General features: G+C 41.4%; 1 protein-coding gene across 5 annotated transcripts in view; it reads left to right on the top strand.

Moving 5' to 3' along the window:
• The window catches only part of MYOF (myoferlin), a 159,909-nt gene that overhangs the window by 13,386 nt on the left and 120,452 nt on the right, over positions 1–26,071 (top strand). For all 5 annotated transcript variants that reach the window (XR_005023687.2, XM_036880108.2, XM_036880107.2 and 2 more), the window contains exons 2-4: positions 4,977–5,032; positions 10,050–10,141; positions 24,101–24,209. Coding sequence is in view for 4 of the 5 variants with exons in the window: in XM_036880108.2 (XP_036736003.2) it covers positions 4,977–5,032; positions 10,050–10,141; positions 24,101–24,209 (257 nt within the window). In the remaining variant the exon portion in view is untranslated. The remainder of the gene's footprint in view (positions 1–4,976; positions 5,033–10,049; positions 10,142–24,100; positions 24,210–26,071) is intronic.

Here is a 26,071-nt window from a genome sequence, read left to right as displayed (position 1 = left end):
GATGTAGTGATCCAGTGTCAGGAAACAGGGTGTCTCTCAAGTCTTTTCAATAAGAGTCCAACACATAGGCAGGTAGGTGAACAGCAAAGGAAATGGTTCTGTGCAGGAGGGCGAGGTAACTTGGCAAAGAGTGCTTGTTCAGTTCTGAGGAAACTTTATTCATAGGTTGGCATGTGGGTTAATTACTACAATGGTGACCTTCACTTAACTGAGAGAGAAACAGGCCTATCTAATAAAAAAACAGGAAATGTCCCAAAGACTGTTTTGAGTTGTGATCCAAGTCTGTATTCTGCTTGATTCAGTTGTTATGTTCTGGGTTAAAAGTATTCAATTCCTTTCCATAGAGAAGAAGCACTCATTTCAATAAAATTAGAAGTGATAACAGGGGGAGGTAGGGGATGTGGAAAAGGGGAAAGTTTCCCATAATTTAAGCTGTTGTTTAGAACTTAAGAAGAGGTGGAATTGAATAATTGAATAATATAAATATGTGACTCTGTGGCTACTGATAAAGGAATTTTTTTTTCTGACATGTTTGTGTGTGAGACTGGGCTTTCAATAAAATGTAATGTGTGTACATTTTGATAAAAATCAGAGCCTCCCTCTTAGAAGGGATTGAGCTGGGGTTCTCCAAAAGGGTAGGAGCTCATACCAGCAGCTTAATCTTTGCTTATTAGCTAGGGAGATAGGAGGTTCAGTGGTTAAATGTGTGGGCTCTAGAGTCAGATTAGACCTGAGTTAGAGTGTTTCTTCCCAGCTCTGTGATCTTGGGCAAGTCATCTAGCTATTTGGGGCACACTTTGCTCATCGGCAAATTGGGGATAGTAACAGTGTTTTTCCCAGCCTTGCCAGGAGAATTAAATGAAATGTTGTATGTGAAGGACTTATACATGCCTGGCTGGGAGTGAGCACACCCTGGAGGGCAGCACCATGGGCATGAACCTCATGCTCAAGTGCCAGAAATTGCAGGAAGTTACACTTGAATAGTCCCACCTAGTCTGCGGTCAGCCTGCATCTGCTGGCACTCAACCAGTTCCCTTTGTTCTCAAAACACAACTGAATCCTGTGTTCAGGCACATGTACTGGAAGAGTGGTGGGGCAACTTGGTTTTTCTCATTGGATTATGAGCTTCTTGAAGTTATAAAGTCCGGTGTCTCACACCGTTCTGCCCACCAGCTTGTGTCAGCCCAGTGAAGCCTAGCCTGGTGGTCACAGTTTCACAGTGTGACCATAACCTTCCCACACAGCCTGGTCGCCTCAGCTCCCTTCCACATCCTTTGGTTCCAGCTAATTGGACTGGGCAGTGTTCCCAGGCTGACCTGTTCTCTCCTCCTCCATGGCTGATCCACCCACCCTATTGCCCTCACCTGGGGTGACTTTTCCTTCCCACCTCCACATTTTCTCTCCATCCTTGTCCTTTGATTCTGTGCTCAGGCTCTTCTTCCTCCATGAAGCCTTACCTGGTGCCCATGTCCTGAAGTCACCACCTCTTCCTCTGAATTTTCATTTTCACCTGTAACCCTTCTGATGGCAACTGAAGCCTTCTTTCGGTATCAGTCCCCTGTGGTCACATCTACCTCCCCACAGGACCATCTGAGGGCAGGAACCGTGTCTTGGGTATCTTTGTATCTCCCACAGTCTAGTCTAGTTAGATGGAAGAAGGAGGAAGTTGATTAAAGTTTGGGGCAGAACTCACTTAGCAGACCATTTTCATAGGCTGAGCCATGAGATCCCTTTGCCCGACCTGACCAGCCATTATTCCCATTATTCTTTCTCTTACAGGAAGGAACTCCAACACGAGAATGAAGCAGGCAAGGGCTTTTGGCTACTTGGTGAAAACGTGCATAAAGATTTGTTTTGTTCCTTTATTCAATTGCCCATAAGCTCTATTTGTGGAACATTTTAAGACCAGGATCTATCATACACTCTTCTCTTTCCCCAGTTACTAGCAGAGTAGGTGCTTAATGAACGTTCGAAAAAGAAGGAATGAAAAAGTGACCTTTTTCACACTCCTTAATTGATGACTCTGGAGCAATTTTGGCCCTTCAGGTGGGGGGGGGTCATAGCACCAGGTTCAGCATCCAGATGGCCTTGCAGCATTTCTTCCTGTACTCTGTTTCCCAGGCCAGGAACCAGGCTTGGGATTCAAGTCAAGTGAGCAAGTACTGGCTCTTTCCTCAGTCTCTCTGGAGCCCTTATCCCTGCCTAGAATCTTGGGCACTTCAAGAATGGAATTTTGCTTCAATATCATCATCCTTAGATGAGCCCAGTCTTCCTCAAGTCCCTGCAGCCAATTTCTGTAAATTGTTTGTTGCCTTCTTGCTTTACTTACTTGCTAGAACTGCTGGGCAGTTGCCCATCTTCTTTCTTGAAGATATGCATGGTCTTATGGTCCAGATTCACTCCTTCCTGACTCACTTCTCTGCCCGCTTAGTTCTGGTTATGGCAGCAAGGGTGCTGGTGAGCTGGTAGAAGATTCATGGTACCACTTCATGCATGTCAAAGACAGGAATTCCTGACCTTTTTCAAGGTCGGTCATGAACTCATTTGAGAATCTGATGAGAGCAATAAACTCTTCCCCCTGAAAAACTCACAGATACAATATTTCATAGTAGTAAATAGTCTTTTTATGTACAATATCTTCTATTTGTAAATGGTCTTAGAGAGTGTCAGCATACCCTGAAACCTGACCTTGGACTTTCCTGTGACCATTGCCCAGGATACCAAGCCCGCCACACCTATTATATTTGGGTGTCTTTGTCTATCGTTTCCGACAGTTCCCAATGAGACACTGCGATGTGGTGGCAAACACACACTTAGTTTCCGAGCCAGGGAGTCATAGGTTCAGATTCTGGGTTTGTTTTTTTATTTATCTTTATTGACGTATCACTGATATACAATCTTATATTGATTTCAAATATACAGCACAGTGGTTCAACAGTTACTATCTGCCAACATAGGAAGATATTACAGAATCACTGGATTTGTTTCTTAATGGCTGTGTGACCTTAGACAAGTTAACCAGCTTCTTTATAGGGTTGAGAATGCTTACCTTGCAGGATTGTTAAGGATTTATGGACCCTGTAGTAGAACGCATAGCCCAGCACCTGGAGACAGGTACTTAGAAGGAGCTGCTACAATTGTGGGTAGAAGTGATTTTGTCCAGTTCCATTGATTTAAAAATCCTTTGCAGTCTTTAAAATCTTTCTCTCAAGAGCACTTTCTCACACTGTAACCAGAGGGAAAGTTTGAGAGATTGCTGTCGGATGAGCGGCGCAATGACTGGTATCCGTATGGAAGCGTGGGAGGGGAAAGCAGACCAGCTTCTAGGTGACATCAGAGTCAGATCCAGTGCGGGGCTCCACAGGCCACATAGAAGGTCCATGATCAGAACTAACCAGTATGGGTCCAGGCAGGAGCCACTGAGAGGGTCATGCTGAAGCCAGTTGGGCTGTGGGAACCACTTAAGTGGAAAAGTTAATGCTTAGCAGAGGGAGGGCAGTGACTCATGGCTTTGCTACGCTGAGGTCTCTGAAGAATGAGGCGGTTAGTCCCACAGCTGGTGTGTGCCAGGAACCTTAGTTAGCAATGTGACACCAAGCTGAACAAAACCCACTGCCTCCTACATTCCACAGCAGTAGCGGGTAAGCTGAGGAGTGTGGTTCAAAGTGTGGCCACAGCTGTGACACAGCAACACTGCCTGGGTTCAAAACCTGTCGCTGCCACTTACTAACTGGGTCACTTTGAATGTTACTTCTCAGTTTCGTTGGCTGTGAAAGGGGGATAAAAATAATTATACACGCCTCCTAGGGTTTGTAAGATTAGATAGTGTGTGATAATCTACCTCTAGGCTCCCCCTTCCTTCTTGGCACAGAGCTCCTAAAACCCTTGTGATTTCCTAAGTGATAAAGGCACTAAGAGCATTTTTTGTTCTAAGGAGGTGACTCTGGGTGGCTCCTGGATGGGAGCTGGTCACCAGAAACAACAGGCCACAATTAGAACCTTGGAATTTCCAATGCTGCCTCCCAGTTCTCCAGAGAGGGACGAGGGGCTGGAAATGGAGTCAGTAATTGATGGTGCCTACATGAGGAAAGCCCTATAAAATCCCAATAGTACAGAGTTTGGGGAGCTTCCAGGTGGATGAATATATCTATGTCCTGGGAGGGTGGCGGCCCAAATCCATGCAGACAGAAACTCCTGCATTTGGGACCCTCCCAGACCTCACGTTATGTATCTCTTCATCTGGTTGTCTATCTCTATCCCTTACCATATCCTCCACTAAACTGGTAAATATGTTTCCCTGAGCTCTGCCAGCTGCTCTAGCAAATTAATCGAATCTGAGGACGAGGTCATAGGACCTCAGATATATAGCCGATTGCTCAGCAGCACAAGGGAACAACCTGGACTTGCTGTTGGTATCGGAAGTAGGGGGCAGTCTTGTGGGACTGAGCCCTTAACCTGTGGGACCTGATGCTGTCTCAGGTAGAATTGGGTTAAGTTGTAAAACACCCCAGTGGTGTTATAGAAAATTGCATGGCTGGGGAGCCCTTCCATCCCGTACATCTGGCATCAGAAGTGTTGTGAATGTTGTGTGATAGTAGAAGAGACATCCAGGAGAAAAAACTGTTTTTTTTTTGGAAAACAGATGAGGTAATGCTTAAAAGCATTTTGTACTCCCATAAAAACATTAGCTTTTATTTTGCTAAGTATTTGGAGACTTAGGGACCCAATAGAAACACCTGCTCTTTGGACTTCACTCCAAGGCAACTTTAAGCTCTAACTGGTTAACATTTATTTATCTAAGGTGTACTGTCCATTTTGGAAGTCTTTGATTTGGGTAGTCCCCGCTCTAGGCAGATGAATGGGAAAATGTGAGTACATAGTTGGCCCTCAGGGAATATTCTATGAATGAACAAATGAATGGTATATACTCTATACATATTTCTAATTGATTGATATCTCTTACTTTTTATTTGCAGATGAGAAAAAAAAAACAAAGAAAGTTGATAATGAACTCAACCCTGTCTGGAATGAGGTGACTTCATTGTTTTTTCAACTTTTTTAAATGGATAAGCTACATCTGATGGTGCCCTAGTTGGTCAGAGATTAATTCTTCCCTTTAGAAGGAGAATCTCTGCATTTCACCCACACCCACTCCACGTCCTTTTGTGGCCTTCAAGATAGCAGAACAGTTCAAGGAGTCATAGTACAATGCTGTCTTCTATACAGTAGAGGTGTGCTGAGTGGAGTCTAGATGGGAATGCGGAGGGAGGGCTGGGTTAGCCTAGAGCAGCCCTGAGCGTGCTGTGTGACCTCTATGTTGCCTGTCTGGAGCACAGAGATTAGATCATCTCTGGAGCCCCAAAGGGAAAGGTCCATACTTAAAAACAAACCTGCCTGTGACTGATCAAGAGTGTATTACATGATACTTTGTGTATCTGAGTAATGACATTTACTGTTTTTTATGTTGATAAAAATAATATATACTTAAAAGAGAAATTTCAAAAACCTTAAGGTCAACATAAAAAAATTACCATTTGTCCTAGTATCCAGAAGCAACTACTGTTAACATCTGGGATGTAATCAGCAAATGTTTATTGAGTGTATATATATAATAAAATATTATTTTTTAAAATTAGCAAATTAGCATCATGTAGCAAATGCGGTTTCCTATCCCATTGTTCTCTTACTATTATATCTTGACCATATACCCTATCATTTCACTCAGAAGTATTTTTAATAACTATGTAATATTCTATTGAAGGGATATAACATAATTTAACTTCCCCACTGTTGACTTTATTTATTTATTTATTTTTAGATAATTATTTTTTATTGAAGGGTAGTTGACACACAGTATTACATTAGTTTCAGGTGTACAACACAGTGATTCAACATTTATATACATGATAATTCTAGGTACCAGCTATCACCATACCAAGTTGTTACAATATTTTGACTATATTCCTTATGCTATACATTGCATCCCGGTTACTTATTTAGCCATTTTACAATTGGAAGTGTATACTTTTTTTTTGTGTGTGTGTGAGGGCATCTCTCATATTTATTGATCAAATGGTTGTTAACAACATTAAAATTCTGTATAGGGAAGTCAATGCTCAATGGACAATCATTAATCCACCCCAAGCCTAATTTTCATCAGTCTCCAATCTTCTGAAGCATAACAAACAAGTTCTTACATGGAGAACAAATTCTTACATAGTGAATAAGTTACATGGTGAACAGTACAAGGGCAGTCATCACAGAAACTTTCGGTTTTGCTCATCATTATGAACTATAAACAGTCAGTTCAAATATGAATACTCATTTGATTTTTATACTTGATTTATATGTGGATACCACATTTCTCTCTTTATTATTATTATTTTTAATAAAATGCTGAAGTGGTAGGTAGATACAAGATAAAGGTAGAAAACATAGTTTAGTGTTGTAAGAGAGCAAATGTAGATGATCAGGTGTGTGTCTGTAGACTATGTGTTAATCCGAGCTAGACAAGGGCAATAAAACATCCACATATGCAGAAGATTTCTCTCAGAACAGGGGAGGTGAGGTTCTAAGCCTCACCTCTGTTGATCCCCAATTTCTCACCTGATGGCCCCCCTGCGACTGTGCCTGTCTTAGGTTGTTCCTCCCTTGAGGAATCTTACCCGTCTCTGGCTAACCAGTCGTCTTCCAGGGCCATACAGGGAAATGTAAAGTTGGTAAGTGAGAGAGAAGCCTTATTGTTTGATGTTGACTTTATTTTATGAATTGTTCCATGTTTAATATATTTATAGATATATGAAAATTTTCATTCTTTCCACTGAGTAGATTTTCCTATGCTAATTTTTTAAGAGTTGATCATCAGCTCTATTGTTTTTTCCAAAAGCCAGATCAGACCTTCCTGGATAAAGTCTTTGTTATTTTCACTAAGTCCCCAGACTGTGAAGTCTTTCCTCCAAGTGCAAATCCCTTCTCCTCCTAGCTGGTTTCAATATCTCTATAAATAGAGACTATACCTTCTCGCTAAATGAGGTGAAGATGAAAGCTGCTTAACACTTTTCTTAAAAGCCCTGCTGGTCTCACGCAGGTCGAGAGGGAATTCCACTTCACTGGAACCCAGAACAGAGCCAGCTGGACTGCCAGCTCGGTGAGAGCAGGAGGCCAGTCCCGTCGGTCCCTGTGTATACTGCAGATCTGAGCTCCTCACACAGTGTTCCGAAACTAAAACAAATAAAAAGTATATACATGTATCATGCCTCATATGGAAAATTACTGAGTATCATAATTCTTCCAAGTGGTAAAGATACCTCAAGACAAATGCTGGGCATAGAAGTCACAGGGCATAAATCTGCAAAGAAGTAAAAAGCTAACCTTTTTAAAGAATATTGCTTCTCTCTCACTTACCAACTTTACAATTCCCTGTATGACCCCGGAAGATGGCTGGTTAGCCAGAGATGGGTAAGATTCCTCAAGGGAGGAACAACCTAAGACAGGCACAGTCGCAGGGGGGCCATCAGGTGAGAAATTGGGGATCAACAGAGGTGAGGCTTAGAACCTCACCACCCCCTGTTTTGAGAGAAATCTTCTGCATCCGTGGATGTTTTGTTGCCCTTGTCTATCTTGGATTAATACTTAGTCTATAGGCACAGACCTGATCATCTACATTTGCCCTCTTACAGCACTAAATTATGTTTTCTACCTTTATCTTGCATCTACCTACCACTTCAGCATTTTATTAAAAAAAAAAAATAAGGGAGAAATGTGGGATTCACATATAAATCAAGTATAAAATCAAATGAATAATCATATCTGACTTGATTGTTTATAGTTCATGATGCGTGATCAAAACCGAAAGTTTCTGTAATATGACTGCCCTTGCACTGTTCACCATGTAAGAACTTATTCACTATGTAAGAACTTGTTCACCATGTAAGAACTTGTTCGTTATGCTTCAGAAGATTGGAGACTGTTGAGAATTAGGCTTGGGGTTGATTAATGATTGTGCATTGAGTCCCCTATACAGAATTTTATTGTTATTAACAACCATTTGATCAATAAATATGAGAGATGTCCTCTCAAAAAAAAAAAATGGGCAGAGCAACTGAATAGACATTTTTCCAATGAAGACATGCAAATTGGCAATAGCTACATGAAAATACATCACTGATCACTAGAGAAATGCAAATCAAACCCACCATGAGACATTAACTCACACCTTTAAGAATGGCTATCAAAAAAAATACCAGATATAACAAATGTTGGTGAGGATGTAAACTAGTACAGCCATTACGGGAAACATGTTGGTGAGGATATAAACTAGCACAGCTATTATGGGAAACATTACAAAGGTTCCTCAAGAAATTAGAAATAGAACTACCATAAGATCCAGCAATCTCATTTCTGGGCATGTATCTAAAAGAAAGGAAATCACTATCTTGAAAAGATACCTGCTTTCCTATGTTCACTGCAGCATTATTCACAAAAGCAAGACATAGAACAACCTAAGTGTTCACTGACAGAAGAATGAAGAAAATGCTATATATACATATACATACATATAAAGTATAATTCAAACACATTATTGGAATGGAATATTATTGTTATGGAATATTACTCAAGGAGGATATCTTGTCTATTATGCCAACGCGGATGAACCTTGAGGGTATTATGCTAAGTGTAATCAATCAGAGAGAGAGAGAGCCAGATACTGGATGGTCTCACGTTTATGTGTATTTTAGAAAAGTTGAACTCATAAAAACAGAGTAGAATGGTGGTTGCCAGGGCTGGGGTGGGTGGCAGTGAGAGAATGGGGAGAGGGTACAAACTTCCAGTTTTAATATGAAGAAATTCTGGAGATCTAATATACAGTATGGTGACTGTAGTTAACAATATTGTATACTTAAGAGTTATTAAGAGAGTGTATCTTACTAGTTCTCACCACCCACATATAGATGAAATGTAACTAAGTGAGGTGATGGATGTGTTAACTAACCTTATCACTATAATTATTTTATACTGTATATGTATATCAAATCATCACACTGTATACCTTAAACTTATACAATGTTATATGCCAATTATATCTCAATAAAGCTGAGGGAAAAAAAAAGTATATACATGTATGCATTTTGTGCTTCAGGTTTTGAATAATCCTAACAGGCCCCTTTATATCTGAGGTCAGCCCATGTGGCTGATGGCAGAGAGGTGTATGGTCACACGAGCAGGCATGTCCTCTGCTGGGTACCCTCCATCTTACCCCTTTTTGTCTCCAACATGTAGGGTTTTAAATTGCAAATGTAACTATTAATTAAACTTCCCAACTGCAGTTTTATAACTGAAACCTAACCCAAATGAAATGCCAACCCAAACCCATTGGAGTTAGTGTTCTAACAGGAGCTATGAGGCACATTCTCCATACACTCCAAACCCATCACAAGAAGAATCAAATCATCAGTAGACACTGCCTTATTTAATTCACTTCTTACACAATCAGTTGAAGGCATCAGTGGTGCTATTTTTACATTTGCCATTAGATAGAAATTAACTGCATTAAAATGAGTTTCATCTGACTGTAGACTGACCGTTGTGGAATTTAAGAGGGGTGGGGGGTGCATTTTAGAAAATGTTTTCTTAGATTATTCATCTCTTTGATAATAATATAATTGGGAAGAACAAGTAATTTAAAAATAACCATTGAAGAAAGTATTTTCACATGTGCATTTTAATTCATTTTTGCAAAAATTGTGGTGGGCGTCAAGTCAGCTCTCTGACTCAGATGGGTTTGGTAGCTTGTCCAGAGCCACAAAGCCTGGAGCGTGGGAAGCCAGGAGTCACCTACAGGGCATTTGAGGCTAAGTCTGGTTTGCTTTTCTGCAACTCAGCAGCCTGCAGGTTTAGAATTTAATCACTTCCATCTAGCAATAGAATTGAGTAATTCGAATGATTGTCACTGGTGAAGATAGTGACCCGATGCTTGGTGTCAGTGCAACTTACTATATTTACAGATCCTTTTAACAGCCTTTTTGTTTTCATAACCTTTCTGTGTTCAGATTTTGGAGTTTGACTTGAGGGGTATACCACTGGACTTTTCATCTTCCCTTGGGATTGTTGTGAAAGACTTTGAGACAATCGGACAAAATAAGTAAGTTGATTTCAACTGTTTTTCTAATTTTACATATCATCTTACTATTGTTTATTTTGTTCAAGGACAAAATATCATAATATGATTATTTTAATTAATTATATTATATTATTATATAAAATGTTGTATTATACCGTTTTTTAATACTTCCACTTTTTAATTGTGCTTTAATTCCATGCTGCCTCCTTCTGAGCCAATGTCAGAGGCTGTTAATCAGTCACAGTGCTTTTTCCCAAACTTCTGTATAGTAGTCCCCCTTTGTCCCCAGTTTTGTTTCCTGTGGTCTCAGTTGCCCATGGCCAACCAGAGTCTGGAAACAGGTGGTCCTCTTTCTGACATCATATCGTCAGAAGGTCAATAGTAGCCTGACACTACATCACAGTGCCTACATCAGTCACCTCGCTTCCTCTCCTCACACAGGCATTACCATCTCACATTATCAGAAGAAGAAGGGTGAGTACAGGACAATAAGACATTTAGAGAGAGAGAGAAAGACCACATTCATAAAGCTTTTATTACAGCATGTTGTTGTAATTGTTCTATTTTATTATTGGTTGTTGTTAATCACTTACTGTGCCTAACTATAATTAAACTTTATCACAGGTATGTATGTATAAGAAAAAACAGTATATGTGGGGCTCAGTACTATCCATGGTACTCATGGTGGCACTGAGGGTTGTCCCCTGGGGGAAGCTGGGGGCTTCCTGAACAGGTCTCTGTGGGACAGAATGACTTCATTGTATTCACCTGAGTCCTTGTTCTGGACTTTGGCCTCCTAGACTCAGAAATCAGTTATAGGTTACTGATTCTGGCCAAGCTCACAAGAAACCAGTGCTTAAAATGAGATTACTTGTTATTTCCCAGTGAAAATAAATGTGTAGTGAGAAGACATTCCTACTCTGATCAACGAATTCTCCTTCATGTCATACAACAGGGGAAGCCACATTACTTTGTATCCTCAGTTGTAAGATGTCATTGACCATAAGATGTACTATTAAATTAATAACAGATTGGATTGGGGAAGCCTGATATTAAATGTCCATATCAATTTTAAGAAGCATCCCAGTTTTTAGTAATGTCAATACATTTAAAAATGTCTTATCATCAGGCACATGTGGTATAATCAGAAGGCTGAAATGAAAAAGTAAATTAGAATGAATTCTTTGAAGTAGGGTGGCCATATGCCCTGATTTGCTTGGGATGACCCTGGTTTATTATCTCAGCACAATGATTAAAATGCTACTTTTGCTGCAACAGTGGTTTGGTTTAGACAGTAAATTAGATGGTCACCCTAGTCAGAGGGGTCTTCTGATTAATGTACAAAGAGAGCCTAGACAGACATTTACCCCCTTAGCAGTGCTTTGATAGGTACTCCTATGTTCATCTTTGTTGAGATCCTTTTTCCCATGTTCCGTTTCTGACCAGTGTCCCTTGTGATTGATGCATTTGTTCCTTAAGCCGAGTAAATGCATTCTGGGAGGTTTGGTTTCACTCTCTTGGACTGAAGACCATTCTTGCCTTTTAAGGTTATGTTGCATTTCTCAGCTTTGAATCAATTATATGATTATCTGTCTCCCACTCCAATTCCTGGAAGACAGCTTTATTTTCCATATTCCAAAATTCTGGGGAAGTGGGTGGTTGAGTCTCATGTAGCCTCCTATAAGTTACTAATAACAGTCCCTTCTCTTCTTTGCCCTCTTCCTCTGCAGATAGAAGAATCTGTTTATATTCTAGACCAGCCTTCTCTAATAGAAATATACTGCAGACCACACATGCAATTTAAAATTTTCTAGTAGCCACATTAAAAAACAAAAAGAAATAGGTGATGCTAATTTTAATAATATATTTTATTTAACATATTACCATTTCATATGTAATCAATATTTTAAAAATCACTGAGATATTTAATATGCATTTTTCTCATACTAAGTTTTTGCAATCCAGTATGTCTCTCACACTTACAGTGCATGTAAATCCAGATTAGCCACATTTCAAGCATTCCCTGGCTACATGTGGCTGGTGGCCACCATATTAGGTAGCACAATTCTAGACCACCAGGGTCAAAACCTCAGCTCTCTCTGAATCCTCTCTCTCCTTTTCACATCCTACCTAATCTGCCGCCAGATCTTACATTCTCTTCCCTTCCGTTGTTAGTGCCATGTGTTTCTTACACATAGCTACTGCCACCAGCCTGATTCAGGCCTTTGTCACGTTGTGCCTAATCTATTTTAACTGGTGACAAAGCCTGGCAGGCTGTCCTTGGAGCCCTCATCTATGTTTCACACAAAGTAATTTGCATTCCTTGCATTCCTGAAAGTAATATGCTTGAGGGTCAGGAAACAGATATATGAAGAATATATATTGGGTCAGGTACAGTAGAATACTATAAGCTAAGGAGGAAACTGTGAAGAAAAAGAATCAAGAAAATAGCCCATGATGAAAAATAAAGCAGAATAAAAGGATAGAGAGTGAATGATGGTGGGGAGGGAAGATCCAGTGTTATATGAGGTGATGATGAGCATAAACCTAAATAAAGTGAAAGAGTGAGCCATGTAGCTACCTGGGGGGAAAGAATATTCTAGGCAGAGAGAACAGCAAGTGCAAAGGCCCTAAGGCATAAGTGTACTTGGGGTGTTGGAGAAACACCAAGGAGGCTGGTCAGGCTGGAGCACAAAGAGCAGGAGGGGCTGGGAAGCGGGAAGGAGATGAGATCAGCAAATCCACTGCATAGCACAGCACAAGTGGCTTTGTGAGCCAAGGCCCAAACTTTGGATTTCATTCCTAGTAGAATGCAAATCCATTAAAGGGTTTTGAGTATGATCTGATATGTTTTAAAAGGATTGCTCAGGCTTTCTGTGTGGAGACCGTATGTAGGCATCAATTAGGAAAACAGTCCTGGGAGACCATAATACAGTCATTTACACAGTTGAAACACGTAGGACCCTTGGCTGACAACAGTCATGGGGAGAGGACAAATCCTAACCCAAAGGCTCACCGTGGCACTTATTTTGGGCATATGATATGCATTTCTGGAGTTAGAGTTGTGCATCTGTCTGATACTAGACATTTTTCTTACTAATTTTGAAGAAAAAAGAAAAATCGGTCCTGTTAAAAGAAGGTCCTTTCAAAGTTTGGGGTTCCATGCATCTGGTGGGATATGTTGCACTTGGCATTGTGGTATCTGCTGAGCATAAAGATCAAATGATCAGGCCATTACTAATGGTGTTGTTAAAATAGGAGAATTTTTTAGGCCTAACAGAAAAAGGTAAATTCTAGGCAAAATGTGAAGCTGGTCTTCATTACTCTCAACCTTTTCCTCCTGCTCAGGTCTGCCCTCTGAGCCACATCCGCACCTCTGCCAATTCTTTTCCCCAACAAAACTTATCTGTCCTGTGTCTCAGTCCTTCAAGGTCCCACTGGTTGAAAGGAGCTTTCTGAGAATCTGATCTGAGTGACAATAATGCCTGCTGATAGTTTACTGTGTAACATCCCAGGGACATCGATTTGGGGACTGAGGCCACTGGTGACTTATCTGAAGGAGTGCACAAAATGGGAATTTTAGGCCCTATGTTAAGGTCACTGGAGGAGGTCTTTTTATTAGGAGAAAGTTCTCTGTCCAATAGATTTCTCTGCATAGTTGTTTACTGTCTTCCAGTGAAAGGCCAACCTGAGACTGCTTTGGAATGAACAGTATGTAAGAATAATGTGCCCGTGTCACCTGTGCTCTTACTGTATGAGCTGCATGCTTCTCCACCATCAGCCAGGAATCATGACCTCTGGCCTTGTTTCCACCAGCTAAATGACATATAGACCTTAGTCAAATTACCTGTATACGCATTGCAGGAATAAGAAAATCAAAGCCATCTGAAAATAAGCCGTATTATTGTCCAAAATATTTGTGTATTTTGGCCCCAGATTTTCTTCTTAGCTTTTTTACTAAAGATTTAGCCTTTAGTAAAAGCCTTCAGCTCACTGCTCAGTGCGGGCCCCTCCCTCACCTGGCAGGGAGGGGCAGAGGATTTTTCTACCAGCTGAAGGAATGTCTTACCTATTGACTCTCCAGTTGCCATGGAAACTGGCTGTGCAAATAAGACTCTCACTCCACATCTGCTGCTCCGGGACCTGTAAGCAAACAGTGCCAGGCTGCCTAGGTTTGCTGTGCGCCCATGCCCACACCCACGGTGGACTACCCTGGTCCAGCCCAAGCAAGCACAGGGCTGGTGCACCAGCAGCACCCCTCCTTGGGTGCTGGGAGTGGGCTGGGCCGTTCAGTGCAGAATCTGTTTTCCCTCACTGAACAGTCATCCAGCCAGCCAGCCAGGCTGAATGGGGGTGAGAGAAGAGCCAGAGGAGCCTGTTGGTCATGTGAGGAAAATGAAATTGTATTTTTAGCTGACATGCCAGAGTGGGACTATTTTTCCATCTGCTGAAGAATGAGAGTTCCCTCTGCAGACAGACAATAACACCGAGTGAGGACTCAGGAGTGCCAAGGGCTATGCCAAGCCCTTTGAATGCATTATCCCACTTAATCCTCCCAGACAACCTATGAGGCAGGTCCTGTTTTTTTCCTCAGAGAGGTTTAGTATTCTGCTTAAGGTCACACAGCATTTATGTGTCAGAATCAGCATTTATGTCCAGGCCTGTACTCTTTACTTTAATGTTACACTGAAAACCTCAGACCACCAACAGGAAACCAAAGTGTAGGAGGAATGATTTATTATATTTTGGCTAAAATGGAAGTAATTTTTCTAATTTTGCAAAAAAAATTGCAGAGGCCTCCTCTTCACCCTGCAGCTGAGAACTGATCAGTAGGAAAACTATCTGAGGCAGGGAAGAGAACTGAGCTGTCGGAAGGGAGCAGACAGAACAGTCCTTGGAAGGCACATATGACTGGGAGTAGTTGATGCTCCCACCAGCCACTGTGGAAAAACCTTCTAATTCATGAGCACTGGGTAGAGTACTCAGAAGGATTTTATCTCACTAATGTGAGAAAAAAAACCAGATATATTATTAGACGATATATTAGTGGGCATGGACAACGAGACAAGTATTACAGTTATATTCCATAGGTACAGGAAGGTAGAGGAATGCTTGAACCTGGAGGATGTGAAAAAGATCCATACTGAACTTCCAGAGATGCAAATTACCATGTCTGAGATAAAATGGCCATAATTATCTAAGAGCTGGCATTTCTGGCACTCTTATTTTTTCCCTTCATATGTGTGCACTTGTACGTTCAAAACCACCATCACATTTATTCCCATATAAACGCAGAGCCAAGTTAGAAACACCATCTGACTCTAAATGGACTGTTTCATTCTAACATGAGTAAGAAGAATGTAACCAAAGACCTGACAGTATACCTAGGAGGAAATTTACCCAAGTTCTTGCATAAGAGTAGGTGTGGGCAAGTGGTCAGCTGTATGATCACAAGGTAATTTGATTTTGGTTCTGCTCCTTACTGGTTGGGTGACTCATGGCAAGTTTCTTCATCTTATAGTGGGGGCTGTGATGCTTCCTCAAGAAATGGTAGACATAAGGGTAGATTTAATATAATTCAGGAAAAATTACTTAAATATCCTGATGAACAATATAGCAGCTAATATCTATGGTGGGCTTAGCATATGCCAGGAATTGTGCTAAAACTAATTTCACACATTAACTGCTTTTGATCTTTTTAGCAACGCTGAATCAGGCTTATCCCCATCTTACAGTTGAGAAAAATATGGCTCAGAGAGGTTCACCAAATTGCTTGAAGTCACCCAACTCTCTAGTGGAAGCACTTACTTATCCTATTTATGTTAAAATCCCTTACAAAAAGCCCAGACCTTCCCAGGTCTATTCCCGATGTGTGTGTGTCTTTGTGTATGTGTGTTTTTAGGTTGAGGGCCAGGGTGCCAGGATGTGACAGTGAGAGAACAGTGTAACACACACACACACACATACACACACACACACACACACACACACACACACACACACACACACACACACACGGGGTCCTGGGGCTACAGAATTATAAGAAAAGGAAAAGAAAGCTTGGGCTATGAAATACATGAACTTCCTGGGCAAAAGGTTACTGTTGCTGTTTTTAAACTAGTGAAAACAGAAAGACTGGTTTGGAATGAAATTAATGTGACGGGACAGTAGCATATTGCTTATGAGAGATTTTTATTTCCTGGTGTACAGAAGACCTTATCTACAAGCTTTCAGAACTTTTACTTCCTCTGGTGATGAGACTCACTGTTGCATTGCTATGTGCAAGTGCAGCCTTGGGGTTTGTCTAGGTGCCCCCAGCACCTCTCCTTTCCCCGAGGTGGTCTGTGAGGAGTGATGGGCAGCCTGTGGGTTGAGGCAGGTGTTCTAACTGGAGTAGCTATTCAGGCTGGGGAAAAATCTAAACCAGAAAAAGATGTTACTGTGGAACAGTATTCTCAGTTCTGATTTTTTTTTAGATTCATATTTTCAGTAAAGTGGTAAAACTATGAAAAGATCAAAGCTGTTTTGAGCTGGCCATCTCCAGGTCCTGGAGAGGCTGAATCCCACTATTTGGGGTGACCACGTAAGCTGCCACAGTCCTGCTGGCATCCTTAACATCTCATGAGTGAGTAAAGGAAGGCCACAGCCCTGGAGAAAGACATCCAGAGAGACTGGAAGAGAAAGGCACTTCATAATGACAAGAGCTGAAATTATCTTCTAATTGCACTAGGAGGGCCTTCTCTTAGGAGAGGAAGCTTAATAACCTGTAAATCATTTGCAAGGTAATTGAACTGTCTTCCAACATAGGTCAGTAATTTATTCAACAAACATTTGCTAATACGTACCCGGTGTCAGACACTGTTTTAGGCACTGGGGCTGCTCCATGTCTTTTGAGGGGCTTAACATCTGAGTGGATGGAACAGATAATAAGCAAAGAAATCCACATATAGTATATCAGGTGGTGATAAATATGATGAAGAAAATTAAGCAGGAGAAAAGAGTACAAAACAACAGAGTAGTGTGTGTGCGTGCATGCGTGCATGCATGTGTGTGTGTGTGTGTGTGGTGTGCTAGATCAGATAGGGTTTTTGTATAAGGGTTTGTTTTGGGGTCTGTTTATAATGAAACATGAGATCTATGGCCATAGAAACTTCATTCAGATTCTGTTAATTGGATTTTATGAGAAGTTATCTACAACTGAAGTTCACTGCTGGCCTAACCCTGAAAATAAAAATGGTTTTCCAGACAAATTCATGTTATGTATAACATTGATGGTGAGGAGGGAGCTAGTTGATATATGTAAGAGAAAGTACTGGTTCTAGAAACTGCACAGTGATTGTGTAGAAATGGATGTAGGTAGTTACAAAGGGTTCTTATCAGTTCATTCATGGCCACCTACACAGCCCCTTGCATAGATCATCCTGCCTGCCTGGGATCTAGGCTGTGCATTAGTTCAGACTAGCTTTCCCTCAAGTGCTGGCCTGGAGTCACATGCTTTTTTAAATGCCTTTTTTAGAGTAGTTTCTGAAATAATAATAAAAGGTGACTGTTAAACATTTACCACATCATCCTTTTATCCTTACAGCAATACTTTTAGGTAGGAGCTGTCACCCCTAAAATTTTACAGGTGAGGAAATGGAGGCTCAGAGAAGTCGAACAATCTGGCAGCAGAAGGATGAATCTGCTTTATTCAGCTCTGCCTAGCTCCAAGTTCTTAATCACTGTTACACTGTCCCTCTTACCTTATAAGGTCCTAGTTCTTGATGAACGAGTGAATGAATGAATGAATGAATGATACTACCTTGATTCTAATGGCCAAAGGGATTAGACAAAGAGTGAGCCTGGGTGCTCCACTAACCCATCCAAACAGGAAAGCACAGATTCTGGTTAGGTAAAAATGGCAAAATGCAAGTTAGAGTCATTTATTCAAGAAATAACTACTGAGCATCTTCTATATGCCAGGCATTAGGCTAGTTGACCTGCTTCTTGCAGACATAAAATAATTGACTCTGGCCTTGGAGCCTCCCTCACCAGGGAAGCTTTGGTGTGGAGACCCTGGGTTCTACTCCTCTCCTGCCCTTGTTACAGTGATGCCATTTGGCAGGGTTGGGAGGGGCTGTAGAAAAGGGAAATCTTGCTGAGCCTGAATCCTGCAGATCTGCCACAGCCTTCAGGCTAGATTGGTGATTCCAAAATCCAGGAATGGAGTTTGTTAAAACTACAGGGCTGAGCCCCACCCCAGGGCCTTTATACAGCCAGGTTTGGGAAACACTGTGCAGACCAGTGTTTCTAGTTTTCTGAAACCTCTGCCTCCTTTTGATGAAAAGGCCAGAGGTCTCAAGGATCTCTGACAATCTTGATGTGGAGTAAGGAGGGGAAGCCACAGGAGAGGCGCAGATAACTAGGCCTGCCAAGTAGAGTTTAATGGAGTTCTGCTTAGTACTTTGTTCTATTAAATAATTGGATTTCTAGCCCATTTCTCAAATGTGAACCTATGTTATTACATTGAATATACTTTTAAAAACTATACATGTCCCCCTTTCCCCATATCTGGCTCTGCCAGCTGACTTCCCTATCCCCAACCCTCCACCCGCCCTCCTCAGTTCCTGCTGAGAATCACTGTTCTAGACTGTTGTTTCTCAAACTTCCTGGATATAAGAATTAACTAAAGAGAAAGTCTGACTCAGGGTAGTCTGAACCATCTGATTCTGCTACAGGGAGGTCTGGGGAACCACTCTGAGAAATGGTTTGTGAGCTAATCCAGAGGGCAGGGGTGGGCCAGTTGGGAAATTCAAGAGGGTTCCCTGCTGGTGAAGTGGATGGGAGATCCAGGGAGGTGCCCTTTGTGGGGGTTTCGCTTACAAAGCCTTCCTGTGATGGGATTCGCTGCCATGGCTGCCCCTGTCTCTTGCACCCATCTGGTTGAAATCAAAGTGCATGCTGGGCATGCCCACCTTTTGGTTCAGGGGAGGGGGCAGGAGAGGAGCTTGACAGACACTGGTCCATGGGAAAGTGTGGGGAAGGGTGACAGGGTCCAGGTGCAGAACCCCATGGGCCACACAGGGTGACAAGGCTCAGCTGGCTGAGGGCCCAGCACTTCAAAGGGTGGGCAGGCCATGGCCCTTCCTGGATTTCTACAGGGGACCTGGGAGATGCTTGAAGTATTTGTCCCCAGCCCAGTTGGAAACTGTTATTCCCCCCAGAGAGTGGGGACTTGGGACTGCTGCAGTCTCTAGGGGCAAAACAGTGCAACATGTGACTGACTTTCCAGCTTCCAACATATTTTTCCTTTCCTTCATGAAGGAATTTCCAGTAAATCCTCCTCCAGTAATGATGTGGGCTGAGTCCCTGCTGCACAGAGGAACAGCTTGATATATGTGAACTCCCCTGATTAAGGACTCTGGCCAGCAAAGCCCTTACTCACCACAGTGGCATGCGACTGTTAACTCTTACTTGCATGCTAATGGGGAGAATGTTTTCCACATCTCTTTTTTAAATACACTAGACTGCGTTTTAAGAAGCAGTTAAAGAAATTCTTAACCAACCCTTGCCTGACTAACCTGACTAGTTTACAATTAAACACCTTCGTTTTTCCAATCATAACATCAAATTTTCAAGCAGTTGCTCTCACTGCTTAGAATGAGACCCAACTCAAAACTCTATGGATTTCACGGACTGAAAGGAATCAGGAGCAGGACTGGCTTGCTCTTCAGTTCAGAATATATCTGCACTTTATTAATTCCACAAGTAAAGCTGGGAAGCCAAAGGGCTTTGAGGTTCTTTCACTATAAGGGATTCTTCCACTTTTGAGACATGGTCCATCTGTTTTAGTGTTGGGTGGAGTCCATGGGGAGACTCTTGTTTTTGAAAACACAAGGCAAAGTGTCCCCATGACTGTCACACTGGAATATGTTAGCATATCTGAAGCATTAGTAATAAGAAAGAAAAAAGGTTCTTGGTTTAGGGTCACCTCCTTTAAAGGAAGCCAGCTTGTGGTCTGACTGAACCATTCTTATCCCTGTGTAGGAGGCCAAGTAATCATTTCCCAGTCTCTCACAGTATTTTGTATCCAGGAAACGTCACAGAAAACCAGCCAGGCCAGGCTGGGTGTGTCCCTGGAGTCCTACAGAGATCAGACTTACCCGTAGGGTACTTTTCTTCAGCTACAGTGAAAGCTCTCAAAACTTGTAACTGTTTGTCCTTCAACGCAGCCAAGCCATTAAACGTACCTGGTTCAAGAGTCTTTCCAGGCTTTCATCTAAACATACTATCTTTACTTCAGAAAAAAGAAAGTCAGCTTTTCTTTTACGCACCGTCCTCCAACACCACAGCATCAGAATTTTATGATGAAAACGTGAATCTTAAGAAATGGGACTAAAGGTTTCTGAAAGAAGGAATTGAGATTAGATTTTGTGATTGCTGCTTTTATTCTGCTTCATTCCTGGTCCATTATCTGTTATCACCCTCTCTCATCCTCTCATGGGGAAGGGACAGCAGCAAATATTGGTTGAGTCAGAATGGAGGTTGTAAAACCATAAAGGGCAGGCGGATGGGCTTTGTGTTTTAAGCAAGCCTAGTCTCTCCAGTTAGCCACAAGCCGTACCACTCCCTATTGTCTTACACATCACTTACTGTAGTCCACATTTCTATTATCAGCCTAACCTTTTCTCCTGACATGTTATGAACTTAAGTTTGACCCATGACCTTATAGGCCAATACCACTGAAGGCAGAAACCCTGCCTATATTCTGGATTGTCCAACATGGACATATTCTAGGATATATTTTTCCTAAACCGATGAATAAGAACTTTAAGAGAAAAGAAATATTTAACAAAGGGTAGTTTCCTAAGTAGATACATGTAGAAAATATCATATATACAAGCCTACTAACAGACTTGTAGAGCTGAAAAGGGCCTGAGATATTTCCTTCAGTCTGCTCATGTGCAGATAATGAAGTAGGCTCAGAGAGTTAGATGATTTAGCCAAAGCCTTGAAAGACATTGAGACACTGAGGTCAGGCAAGAACAGGAATCATCTAGCCCAGTGGTTCTTAACTGGGGTCAGTTTTACATAGCAGGGGACAATTGGCAAGGTGTAGAGATGCTAGTGGGTAGAGGCCAGGGATGCTGCTGAAATCTGACAAGGCGCAGGACAGCCTCCCCAAACAAGAATTGTCCAGGTCAAAATGCCAGTCGTGCCAAGGTTGATAAACGCTGGGCCAGCACTAGGCCACCCTTCTTCTCACTTCCACTTGCCCCTGCATGCTATACTTGGGTTTGTTCCAAGAATTATTTATTGCTGGTACAGATTCAGGTTATCTTGGCTTTAGTAAAAGCAAATCTGTACATGTTCAAGTGTGCAATGCTGTTATTTTTATCATAAAGTTAGGTTATGAATCATAGAACTGTGAGAAAAAATATCTGGTGTGTTTCCACATCTTTCAAGGTGAGCACCTCATTTAAATATTTAATACCAGTCAGATGATTTAAACCTGTAGTTTTCATAGTTTATTCTTCTGAAACTCAGTTAAGCAACCACCTGGCTGACTGTCCTAATTTTAAAAAGTGGAAAGAAATTTTCATCAGGCTTACACCATGTGGGACTGAGGGAGATGCAGAAAGCATTTTGTCAGGATCCTCACCTGGTGTGGGACGTTCAGCTGGGAGGTTTCGCCTGGTGGTGATGGAGTCATGTGTGTGGACCCTTGTCCTCAGTGTGTCGGGGGGATAAAAATCCAAGTAAGGAGAGGGCTTACTCATGTAAAAACATCTAACACACCTACTGAGTGACCATACTCATCTGAAAAATCACTCCACGAAGATTCGATCAATTCTCAGCATTGACTGTGTGACCTTATTTCTGTACTGACCTAAAAAGGCTGAAAGTTCACTCTTATCCCCTGGAGGCCGAGTTTTCCTTTTCTGTTGTCAATTAGTGGCCATACTTGTGATATGATAAGAGATGAGAGCCCATCATGGTTGTTGAGCATCTTACGTGATGCTTTATCCAAGCAAGTGTACCTCCAAGAAATCGCGTGCCAGTGGTTCATACCATTGGGTAAATTGAATAAAGCAGGGTGCTATAGCAGTTTCCTGGTCTGTGCAATATATATATCTGCTCAGAGAAAACAAAGTCACTTACTCATATTTGCAGAGTCATCGGACATGTGTGGTTGGGTGACAGACCACAGATCCACAGTCTAGTCCTGTTTCTGAGGTCTGAGAGTAGGGAGAAGAAGGTGGCTGCATGTCAGTTCAAAAATGATGTTTCCATATTGACATCAGCTTTCACTTCCTGATTTGTAACGAAACTGTACTACATTTTAAAATAAAATGAGTATTTCTCCACAAGATGAACTTCCCTTATTATTATTTCTGCCCGGAAGTCCAGAGTTAATGCTCTGTGCTCAGCTGTGGTTTCTTCTCACTGGATTTTTTGACACAAGGAATCTCTTCTATCACTTTGAGGACTTAATGCTTAGTTTTCTGTTTTTATTTTAATAGTATTCCATAATAGCATATCTTCTATTTCTTTGTATAAGTCACTGCAAATGTAGGCAAGATAAACAATACTTAATAATATTTTAAGACTCTTATCATTTCTCTTTTCCTTTTTCAGTATCTGTCCTGAGAGCACACTACTGGGCCCTCTTTGCTTTTTTTTTTTTTCTCTTATAGACAAAATACGATTAGAATTTATTTTTTAAGCCAGTCTGGCAATCTCAGCCTTTTGATTAGATTGTTTAATCCATTCACATCTGTGATGGTTAATTTTTTTTTTATCATTTATCTACAATTACATGAAGAACATTATGTTTACTAGGCTCTCCCCTTTACCAAGTCCCCCTCAAAAACCCCATTACAGTCACTGTCCATCAGCATAGTAAGATGTTGTAGAATCACTACTTGTCTTCTCTGTGTTGCACAGCCCTCCCCTTTCCCCCACCCCCCATATTATACATGCTAATCATAATACCCCCTTTCTTCTTCCCCACCCTTATGCCTCCCTTCCCTCCCATTCTCCCCAGTCCCTTTCCCTTTAGTAACTCTTAGTCCATTCTTGGGGCCCTCTTTGCTTTTTAATTGCATTTTACAAAGGGAATTCCTTCACCCTATCCTCTCGCATATCATGCTGCATGTTACAACCCCCAATTTACAAACTACATGTCATGAGTTGCATTTTTATTTTGCCTAACTCCCTGGGGATGTGTGTTCTATAAATTCTATTTTGATCATGTGCCCTACTCCAAAAATGTTTTCAGTATTCATTCTCATTGTATGTAGACTTATTTATCCTTTGCTTCATTCAATAAATATGTATTAAGAAGTGAACTGTGTTCCAGGCACTGGGGTTATAGTGAACAGAACAGGCAACAACCCCCACCAGTGGGCAGGGGCATATGAGTGCTTCTGCACCAATATGTTTTGTGCACTTAGAGTTAGGTGAGTAAGGGGTGGAGGCTGAATGTAATCCCTCAGGGTCCAGGAAGAGAGAGAAGTGCACAAATCCAACTTTTGGATACTGCTCCAGTGTATGACTTAGAAAGTTGGCCCCATCCAACAACCTATTCACACTTGGAGAAGGGCTATTTGGGGAGATGTTTTTACAGTGGGCAACGTTTTTTGGGCCCTTTAAAATTTCTATTACAGAAGAATGCTAGGATTTTGTCCTACTTGTCTCCCTTCCTATATTCTGGGAGGCTGTACTCAGTCTTGGCCTCTACACATCCATCTCATTCAAGACTTGAAATTTCATACACACCATAGTTTGACTCTTGAAATGACTACTCATTGCAGAAAAGCGATGGCTGATGTGTGATGTTTACTGCCGGAACACCTGCTAGGTTGAGAACAAAATGGTCCACATTTCATTATAAGTGATTTTAATGATAACCCATGAACAGGAATTGGGAGGCTCAGTGAGTAAACAGAAGCCTGCCTCTTATTCAGGTTGCTGTGCACTTTCTTGTTTCCCCTGCAGATTAATTGGCTCTGCCACTGTAGCACTGAAGGACCTGATCGGAGACCAGAACAGAACACTGCCATACAAATTGATCTCCCTGCTAAATGAAAAGGGGCAAGAGACTGGGGTGAGCATTCTCCCTCTTGTTGAATGGCTTTGAAGTGAGATAGTTGAGTGAAATACACACACACACACACATACACCCCTACTGACTTTAAGGTAAACAGGTCCATTTGCAAATGATATGGCCTTACCCTATATTTGCAATTACTGAGCTAGCAAATTAAGTAAAATTGACTTTCTGTTACAGATGCTACTGAATGAGTGGGACCCTCTCTTGGTGTAGCTCCCTGTGTATCTACTTAGGTTTTAACATTTGTATGGTGAGCATAGCTCTGTGTATCAGACACTTTTGAAACATTCTAAAGAAGGTAATTCATTAATATTACCTTGGAATATCAAGATGCTAATATTATGACCTTTATTACTGTACTGGCAGCTGAATGTTTTCTGATAAGTGCATATCTCTCTAAATAAGTACACATCTATTGATATTGTCTGTTTAGAGAGACCAGGTCTCTTTCTCAAGTGTGCTTTAAAAAAAATTGACTCAGGAATCACAGCTGTAAGATTTCATAAGATTGCTGACAAGCGCTCATAAAGCTACCATGCTTGCCCCATTAACCTCTAACCCCTTCATTTTCCAATCGATTTATTTGGCTTGGGAGCCTGGGCAAAGGGAGAATATGTTATACTAAAATAGTCCATCCCCGTGGGCAAGAGTGCAGGTTAGGCTTCTCAGTGCCCATTAGGAATATCAATTCTGCTGGCTAGTCTCCAAAACTTAAAGACTGGCTGTGAATTAGCATTCAAATCCTAAAACAAGACTCAGAATGCATGCTATCATCTGTCTACCCAAAACCTGGCTGAGAGAAATGACACTTAGGAAAGATGGTACAAGTCTGTAGTTTTTCCAGCTGGCTTTAAAACATGTTTAAAGCACAGAAGAACCCTGAAATGGCTGCACCATGGTGAGTGAGTGGGGTAAGGAAGATTAAAGGCCTCAAGACTTCCCTCCCTGGGATCCCCCTTACCCCTGTTAAGGGTCCCTGCAGCACTTTTGGGAATCTTGAGGTTATTTGGAAACCACTGACCCAGAGGGTAGACCATTTGTGGGCCCGTCTAGGTTTTCAACTTTGATAAAGTTTGGCAGTTGAGCCCTTGAATGCTCCTTGTGCTCTGCCTACCTGAGTCTTTAGCATAGGTAGCCCTGAATTGCTGCTCTTAACAATTCTTTATTTGTCATGACACTGTTGTGGGGATGTAATTTATGTTCAGTGTCTCCCAAATCAGTAGTTCCTAGGTTGGCCACAGAATGTGCTGATTCGTGAGAAGTATTCACTGATGAATAGAGAGATGGGAAAAAATAAGGGTGATAAGGGTGACTTGTGTGTGTGTGTGAGAGAGACAGAGAGACAGAGAGTTTACCAAATGTAGCAAGTGAAAGTATGGGATTCCCATTTAAATTTGAATTTCAGATTAACAGTGAATGATTTTTTTAGTATAACTATGTCCTAACATGTTTATATTTTAACTGGTAACCTGGGTGTGAGGTATGTGGGTGTATACGCATGTCATCCTTATTTGCAATGGACTTCCTTTTTTCTGAGGTTTCCCTTCCTCATTTTTGCTATTAAAATTAATTTCTTTTATGAAATGACTAAATAGTAGATATAGATATGTGCTAGTATCCCTGTGTTGACTCCCCCCAACAAACATTTTTGGAATTTTGTAGGTTCATGAAATATAAAATATAGGGAACTCTGCCCTAAAAAAGCCCCATGTGAGAAATTTATGTCATATTTTAAAAGTGGGAATCACTTTATCTTCTCAAAGCAACTAGTATGTTCCTTCCTTTCTGGTAATGAAAGTTATGTAACATTTTCTGTTCTCCTTGTCTTGGTACCTAGCTATCTTGGGGTCATGCTT

This window comes from Manis pentadactyla, chromosome 8, assembly GCF_030020395.1.
Source record: "Manis pentadactyla isolate mManPen7 chromosome 8, mManPen7.hap1, whole genome shotgun sequence".
In the NCBI taxonomy this organism is placed as follows: Eukaryota; Metazoa; Chordata; class Mammalia; order Pholidota; family Manidae; genus Manis; species Manis pentadactyla.
Note: the sequence above shows the minus strand (reverse complement) of the source record. Positions and strands in the feature narration are given on the sequence as shown.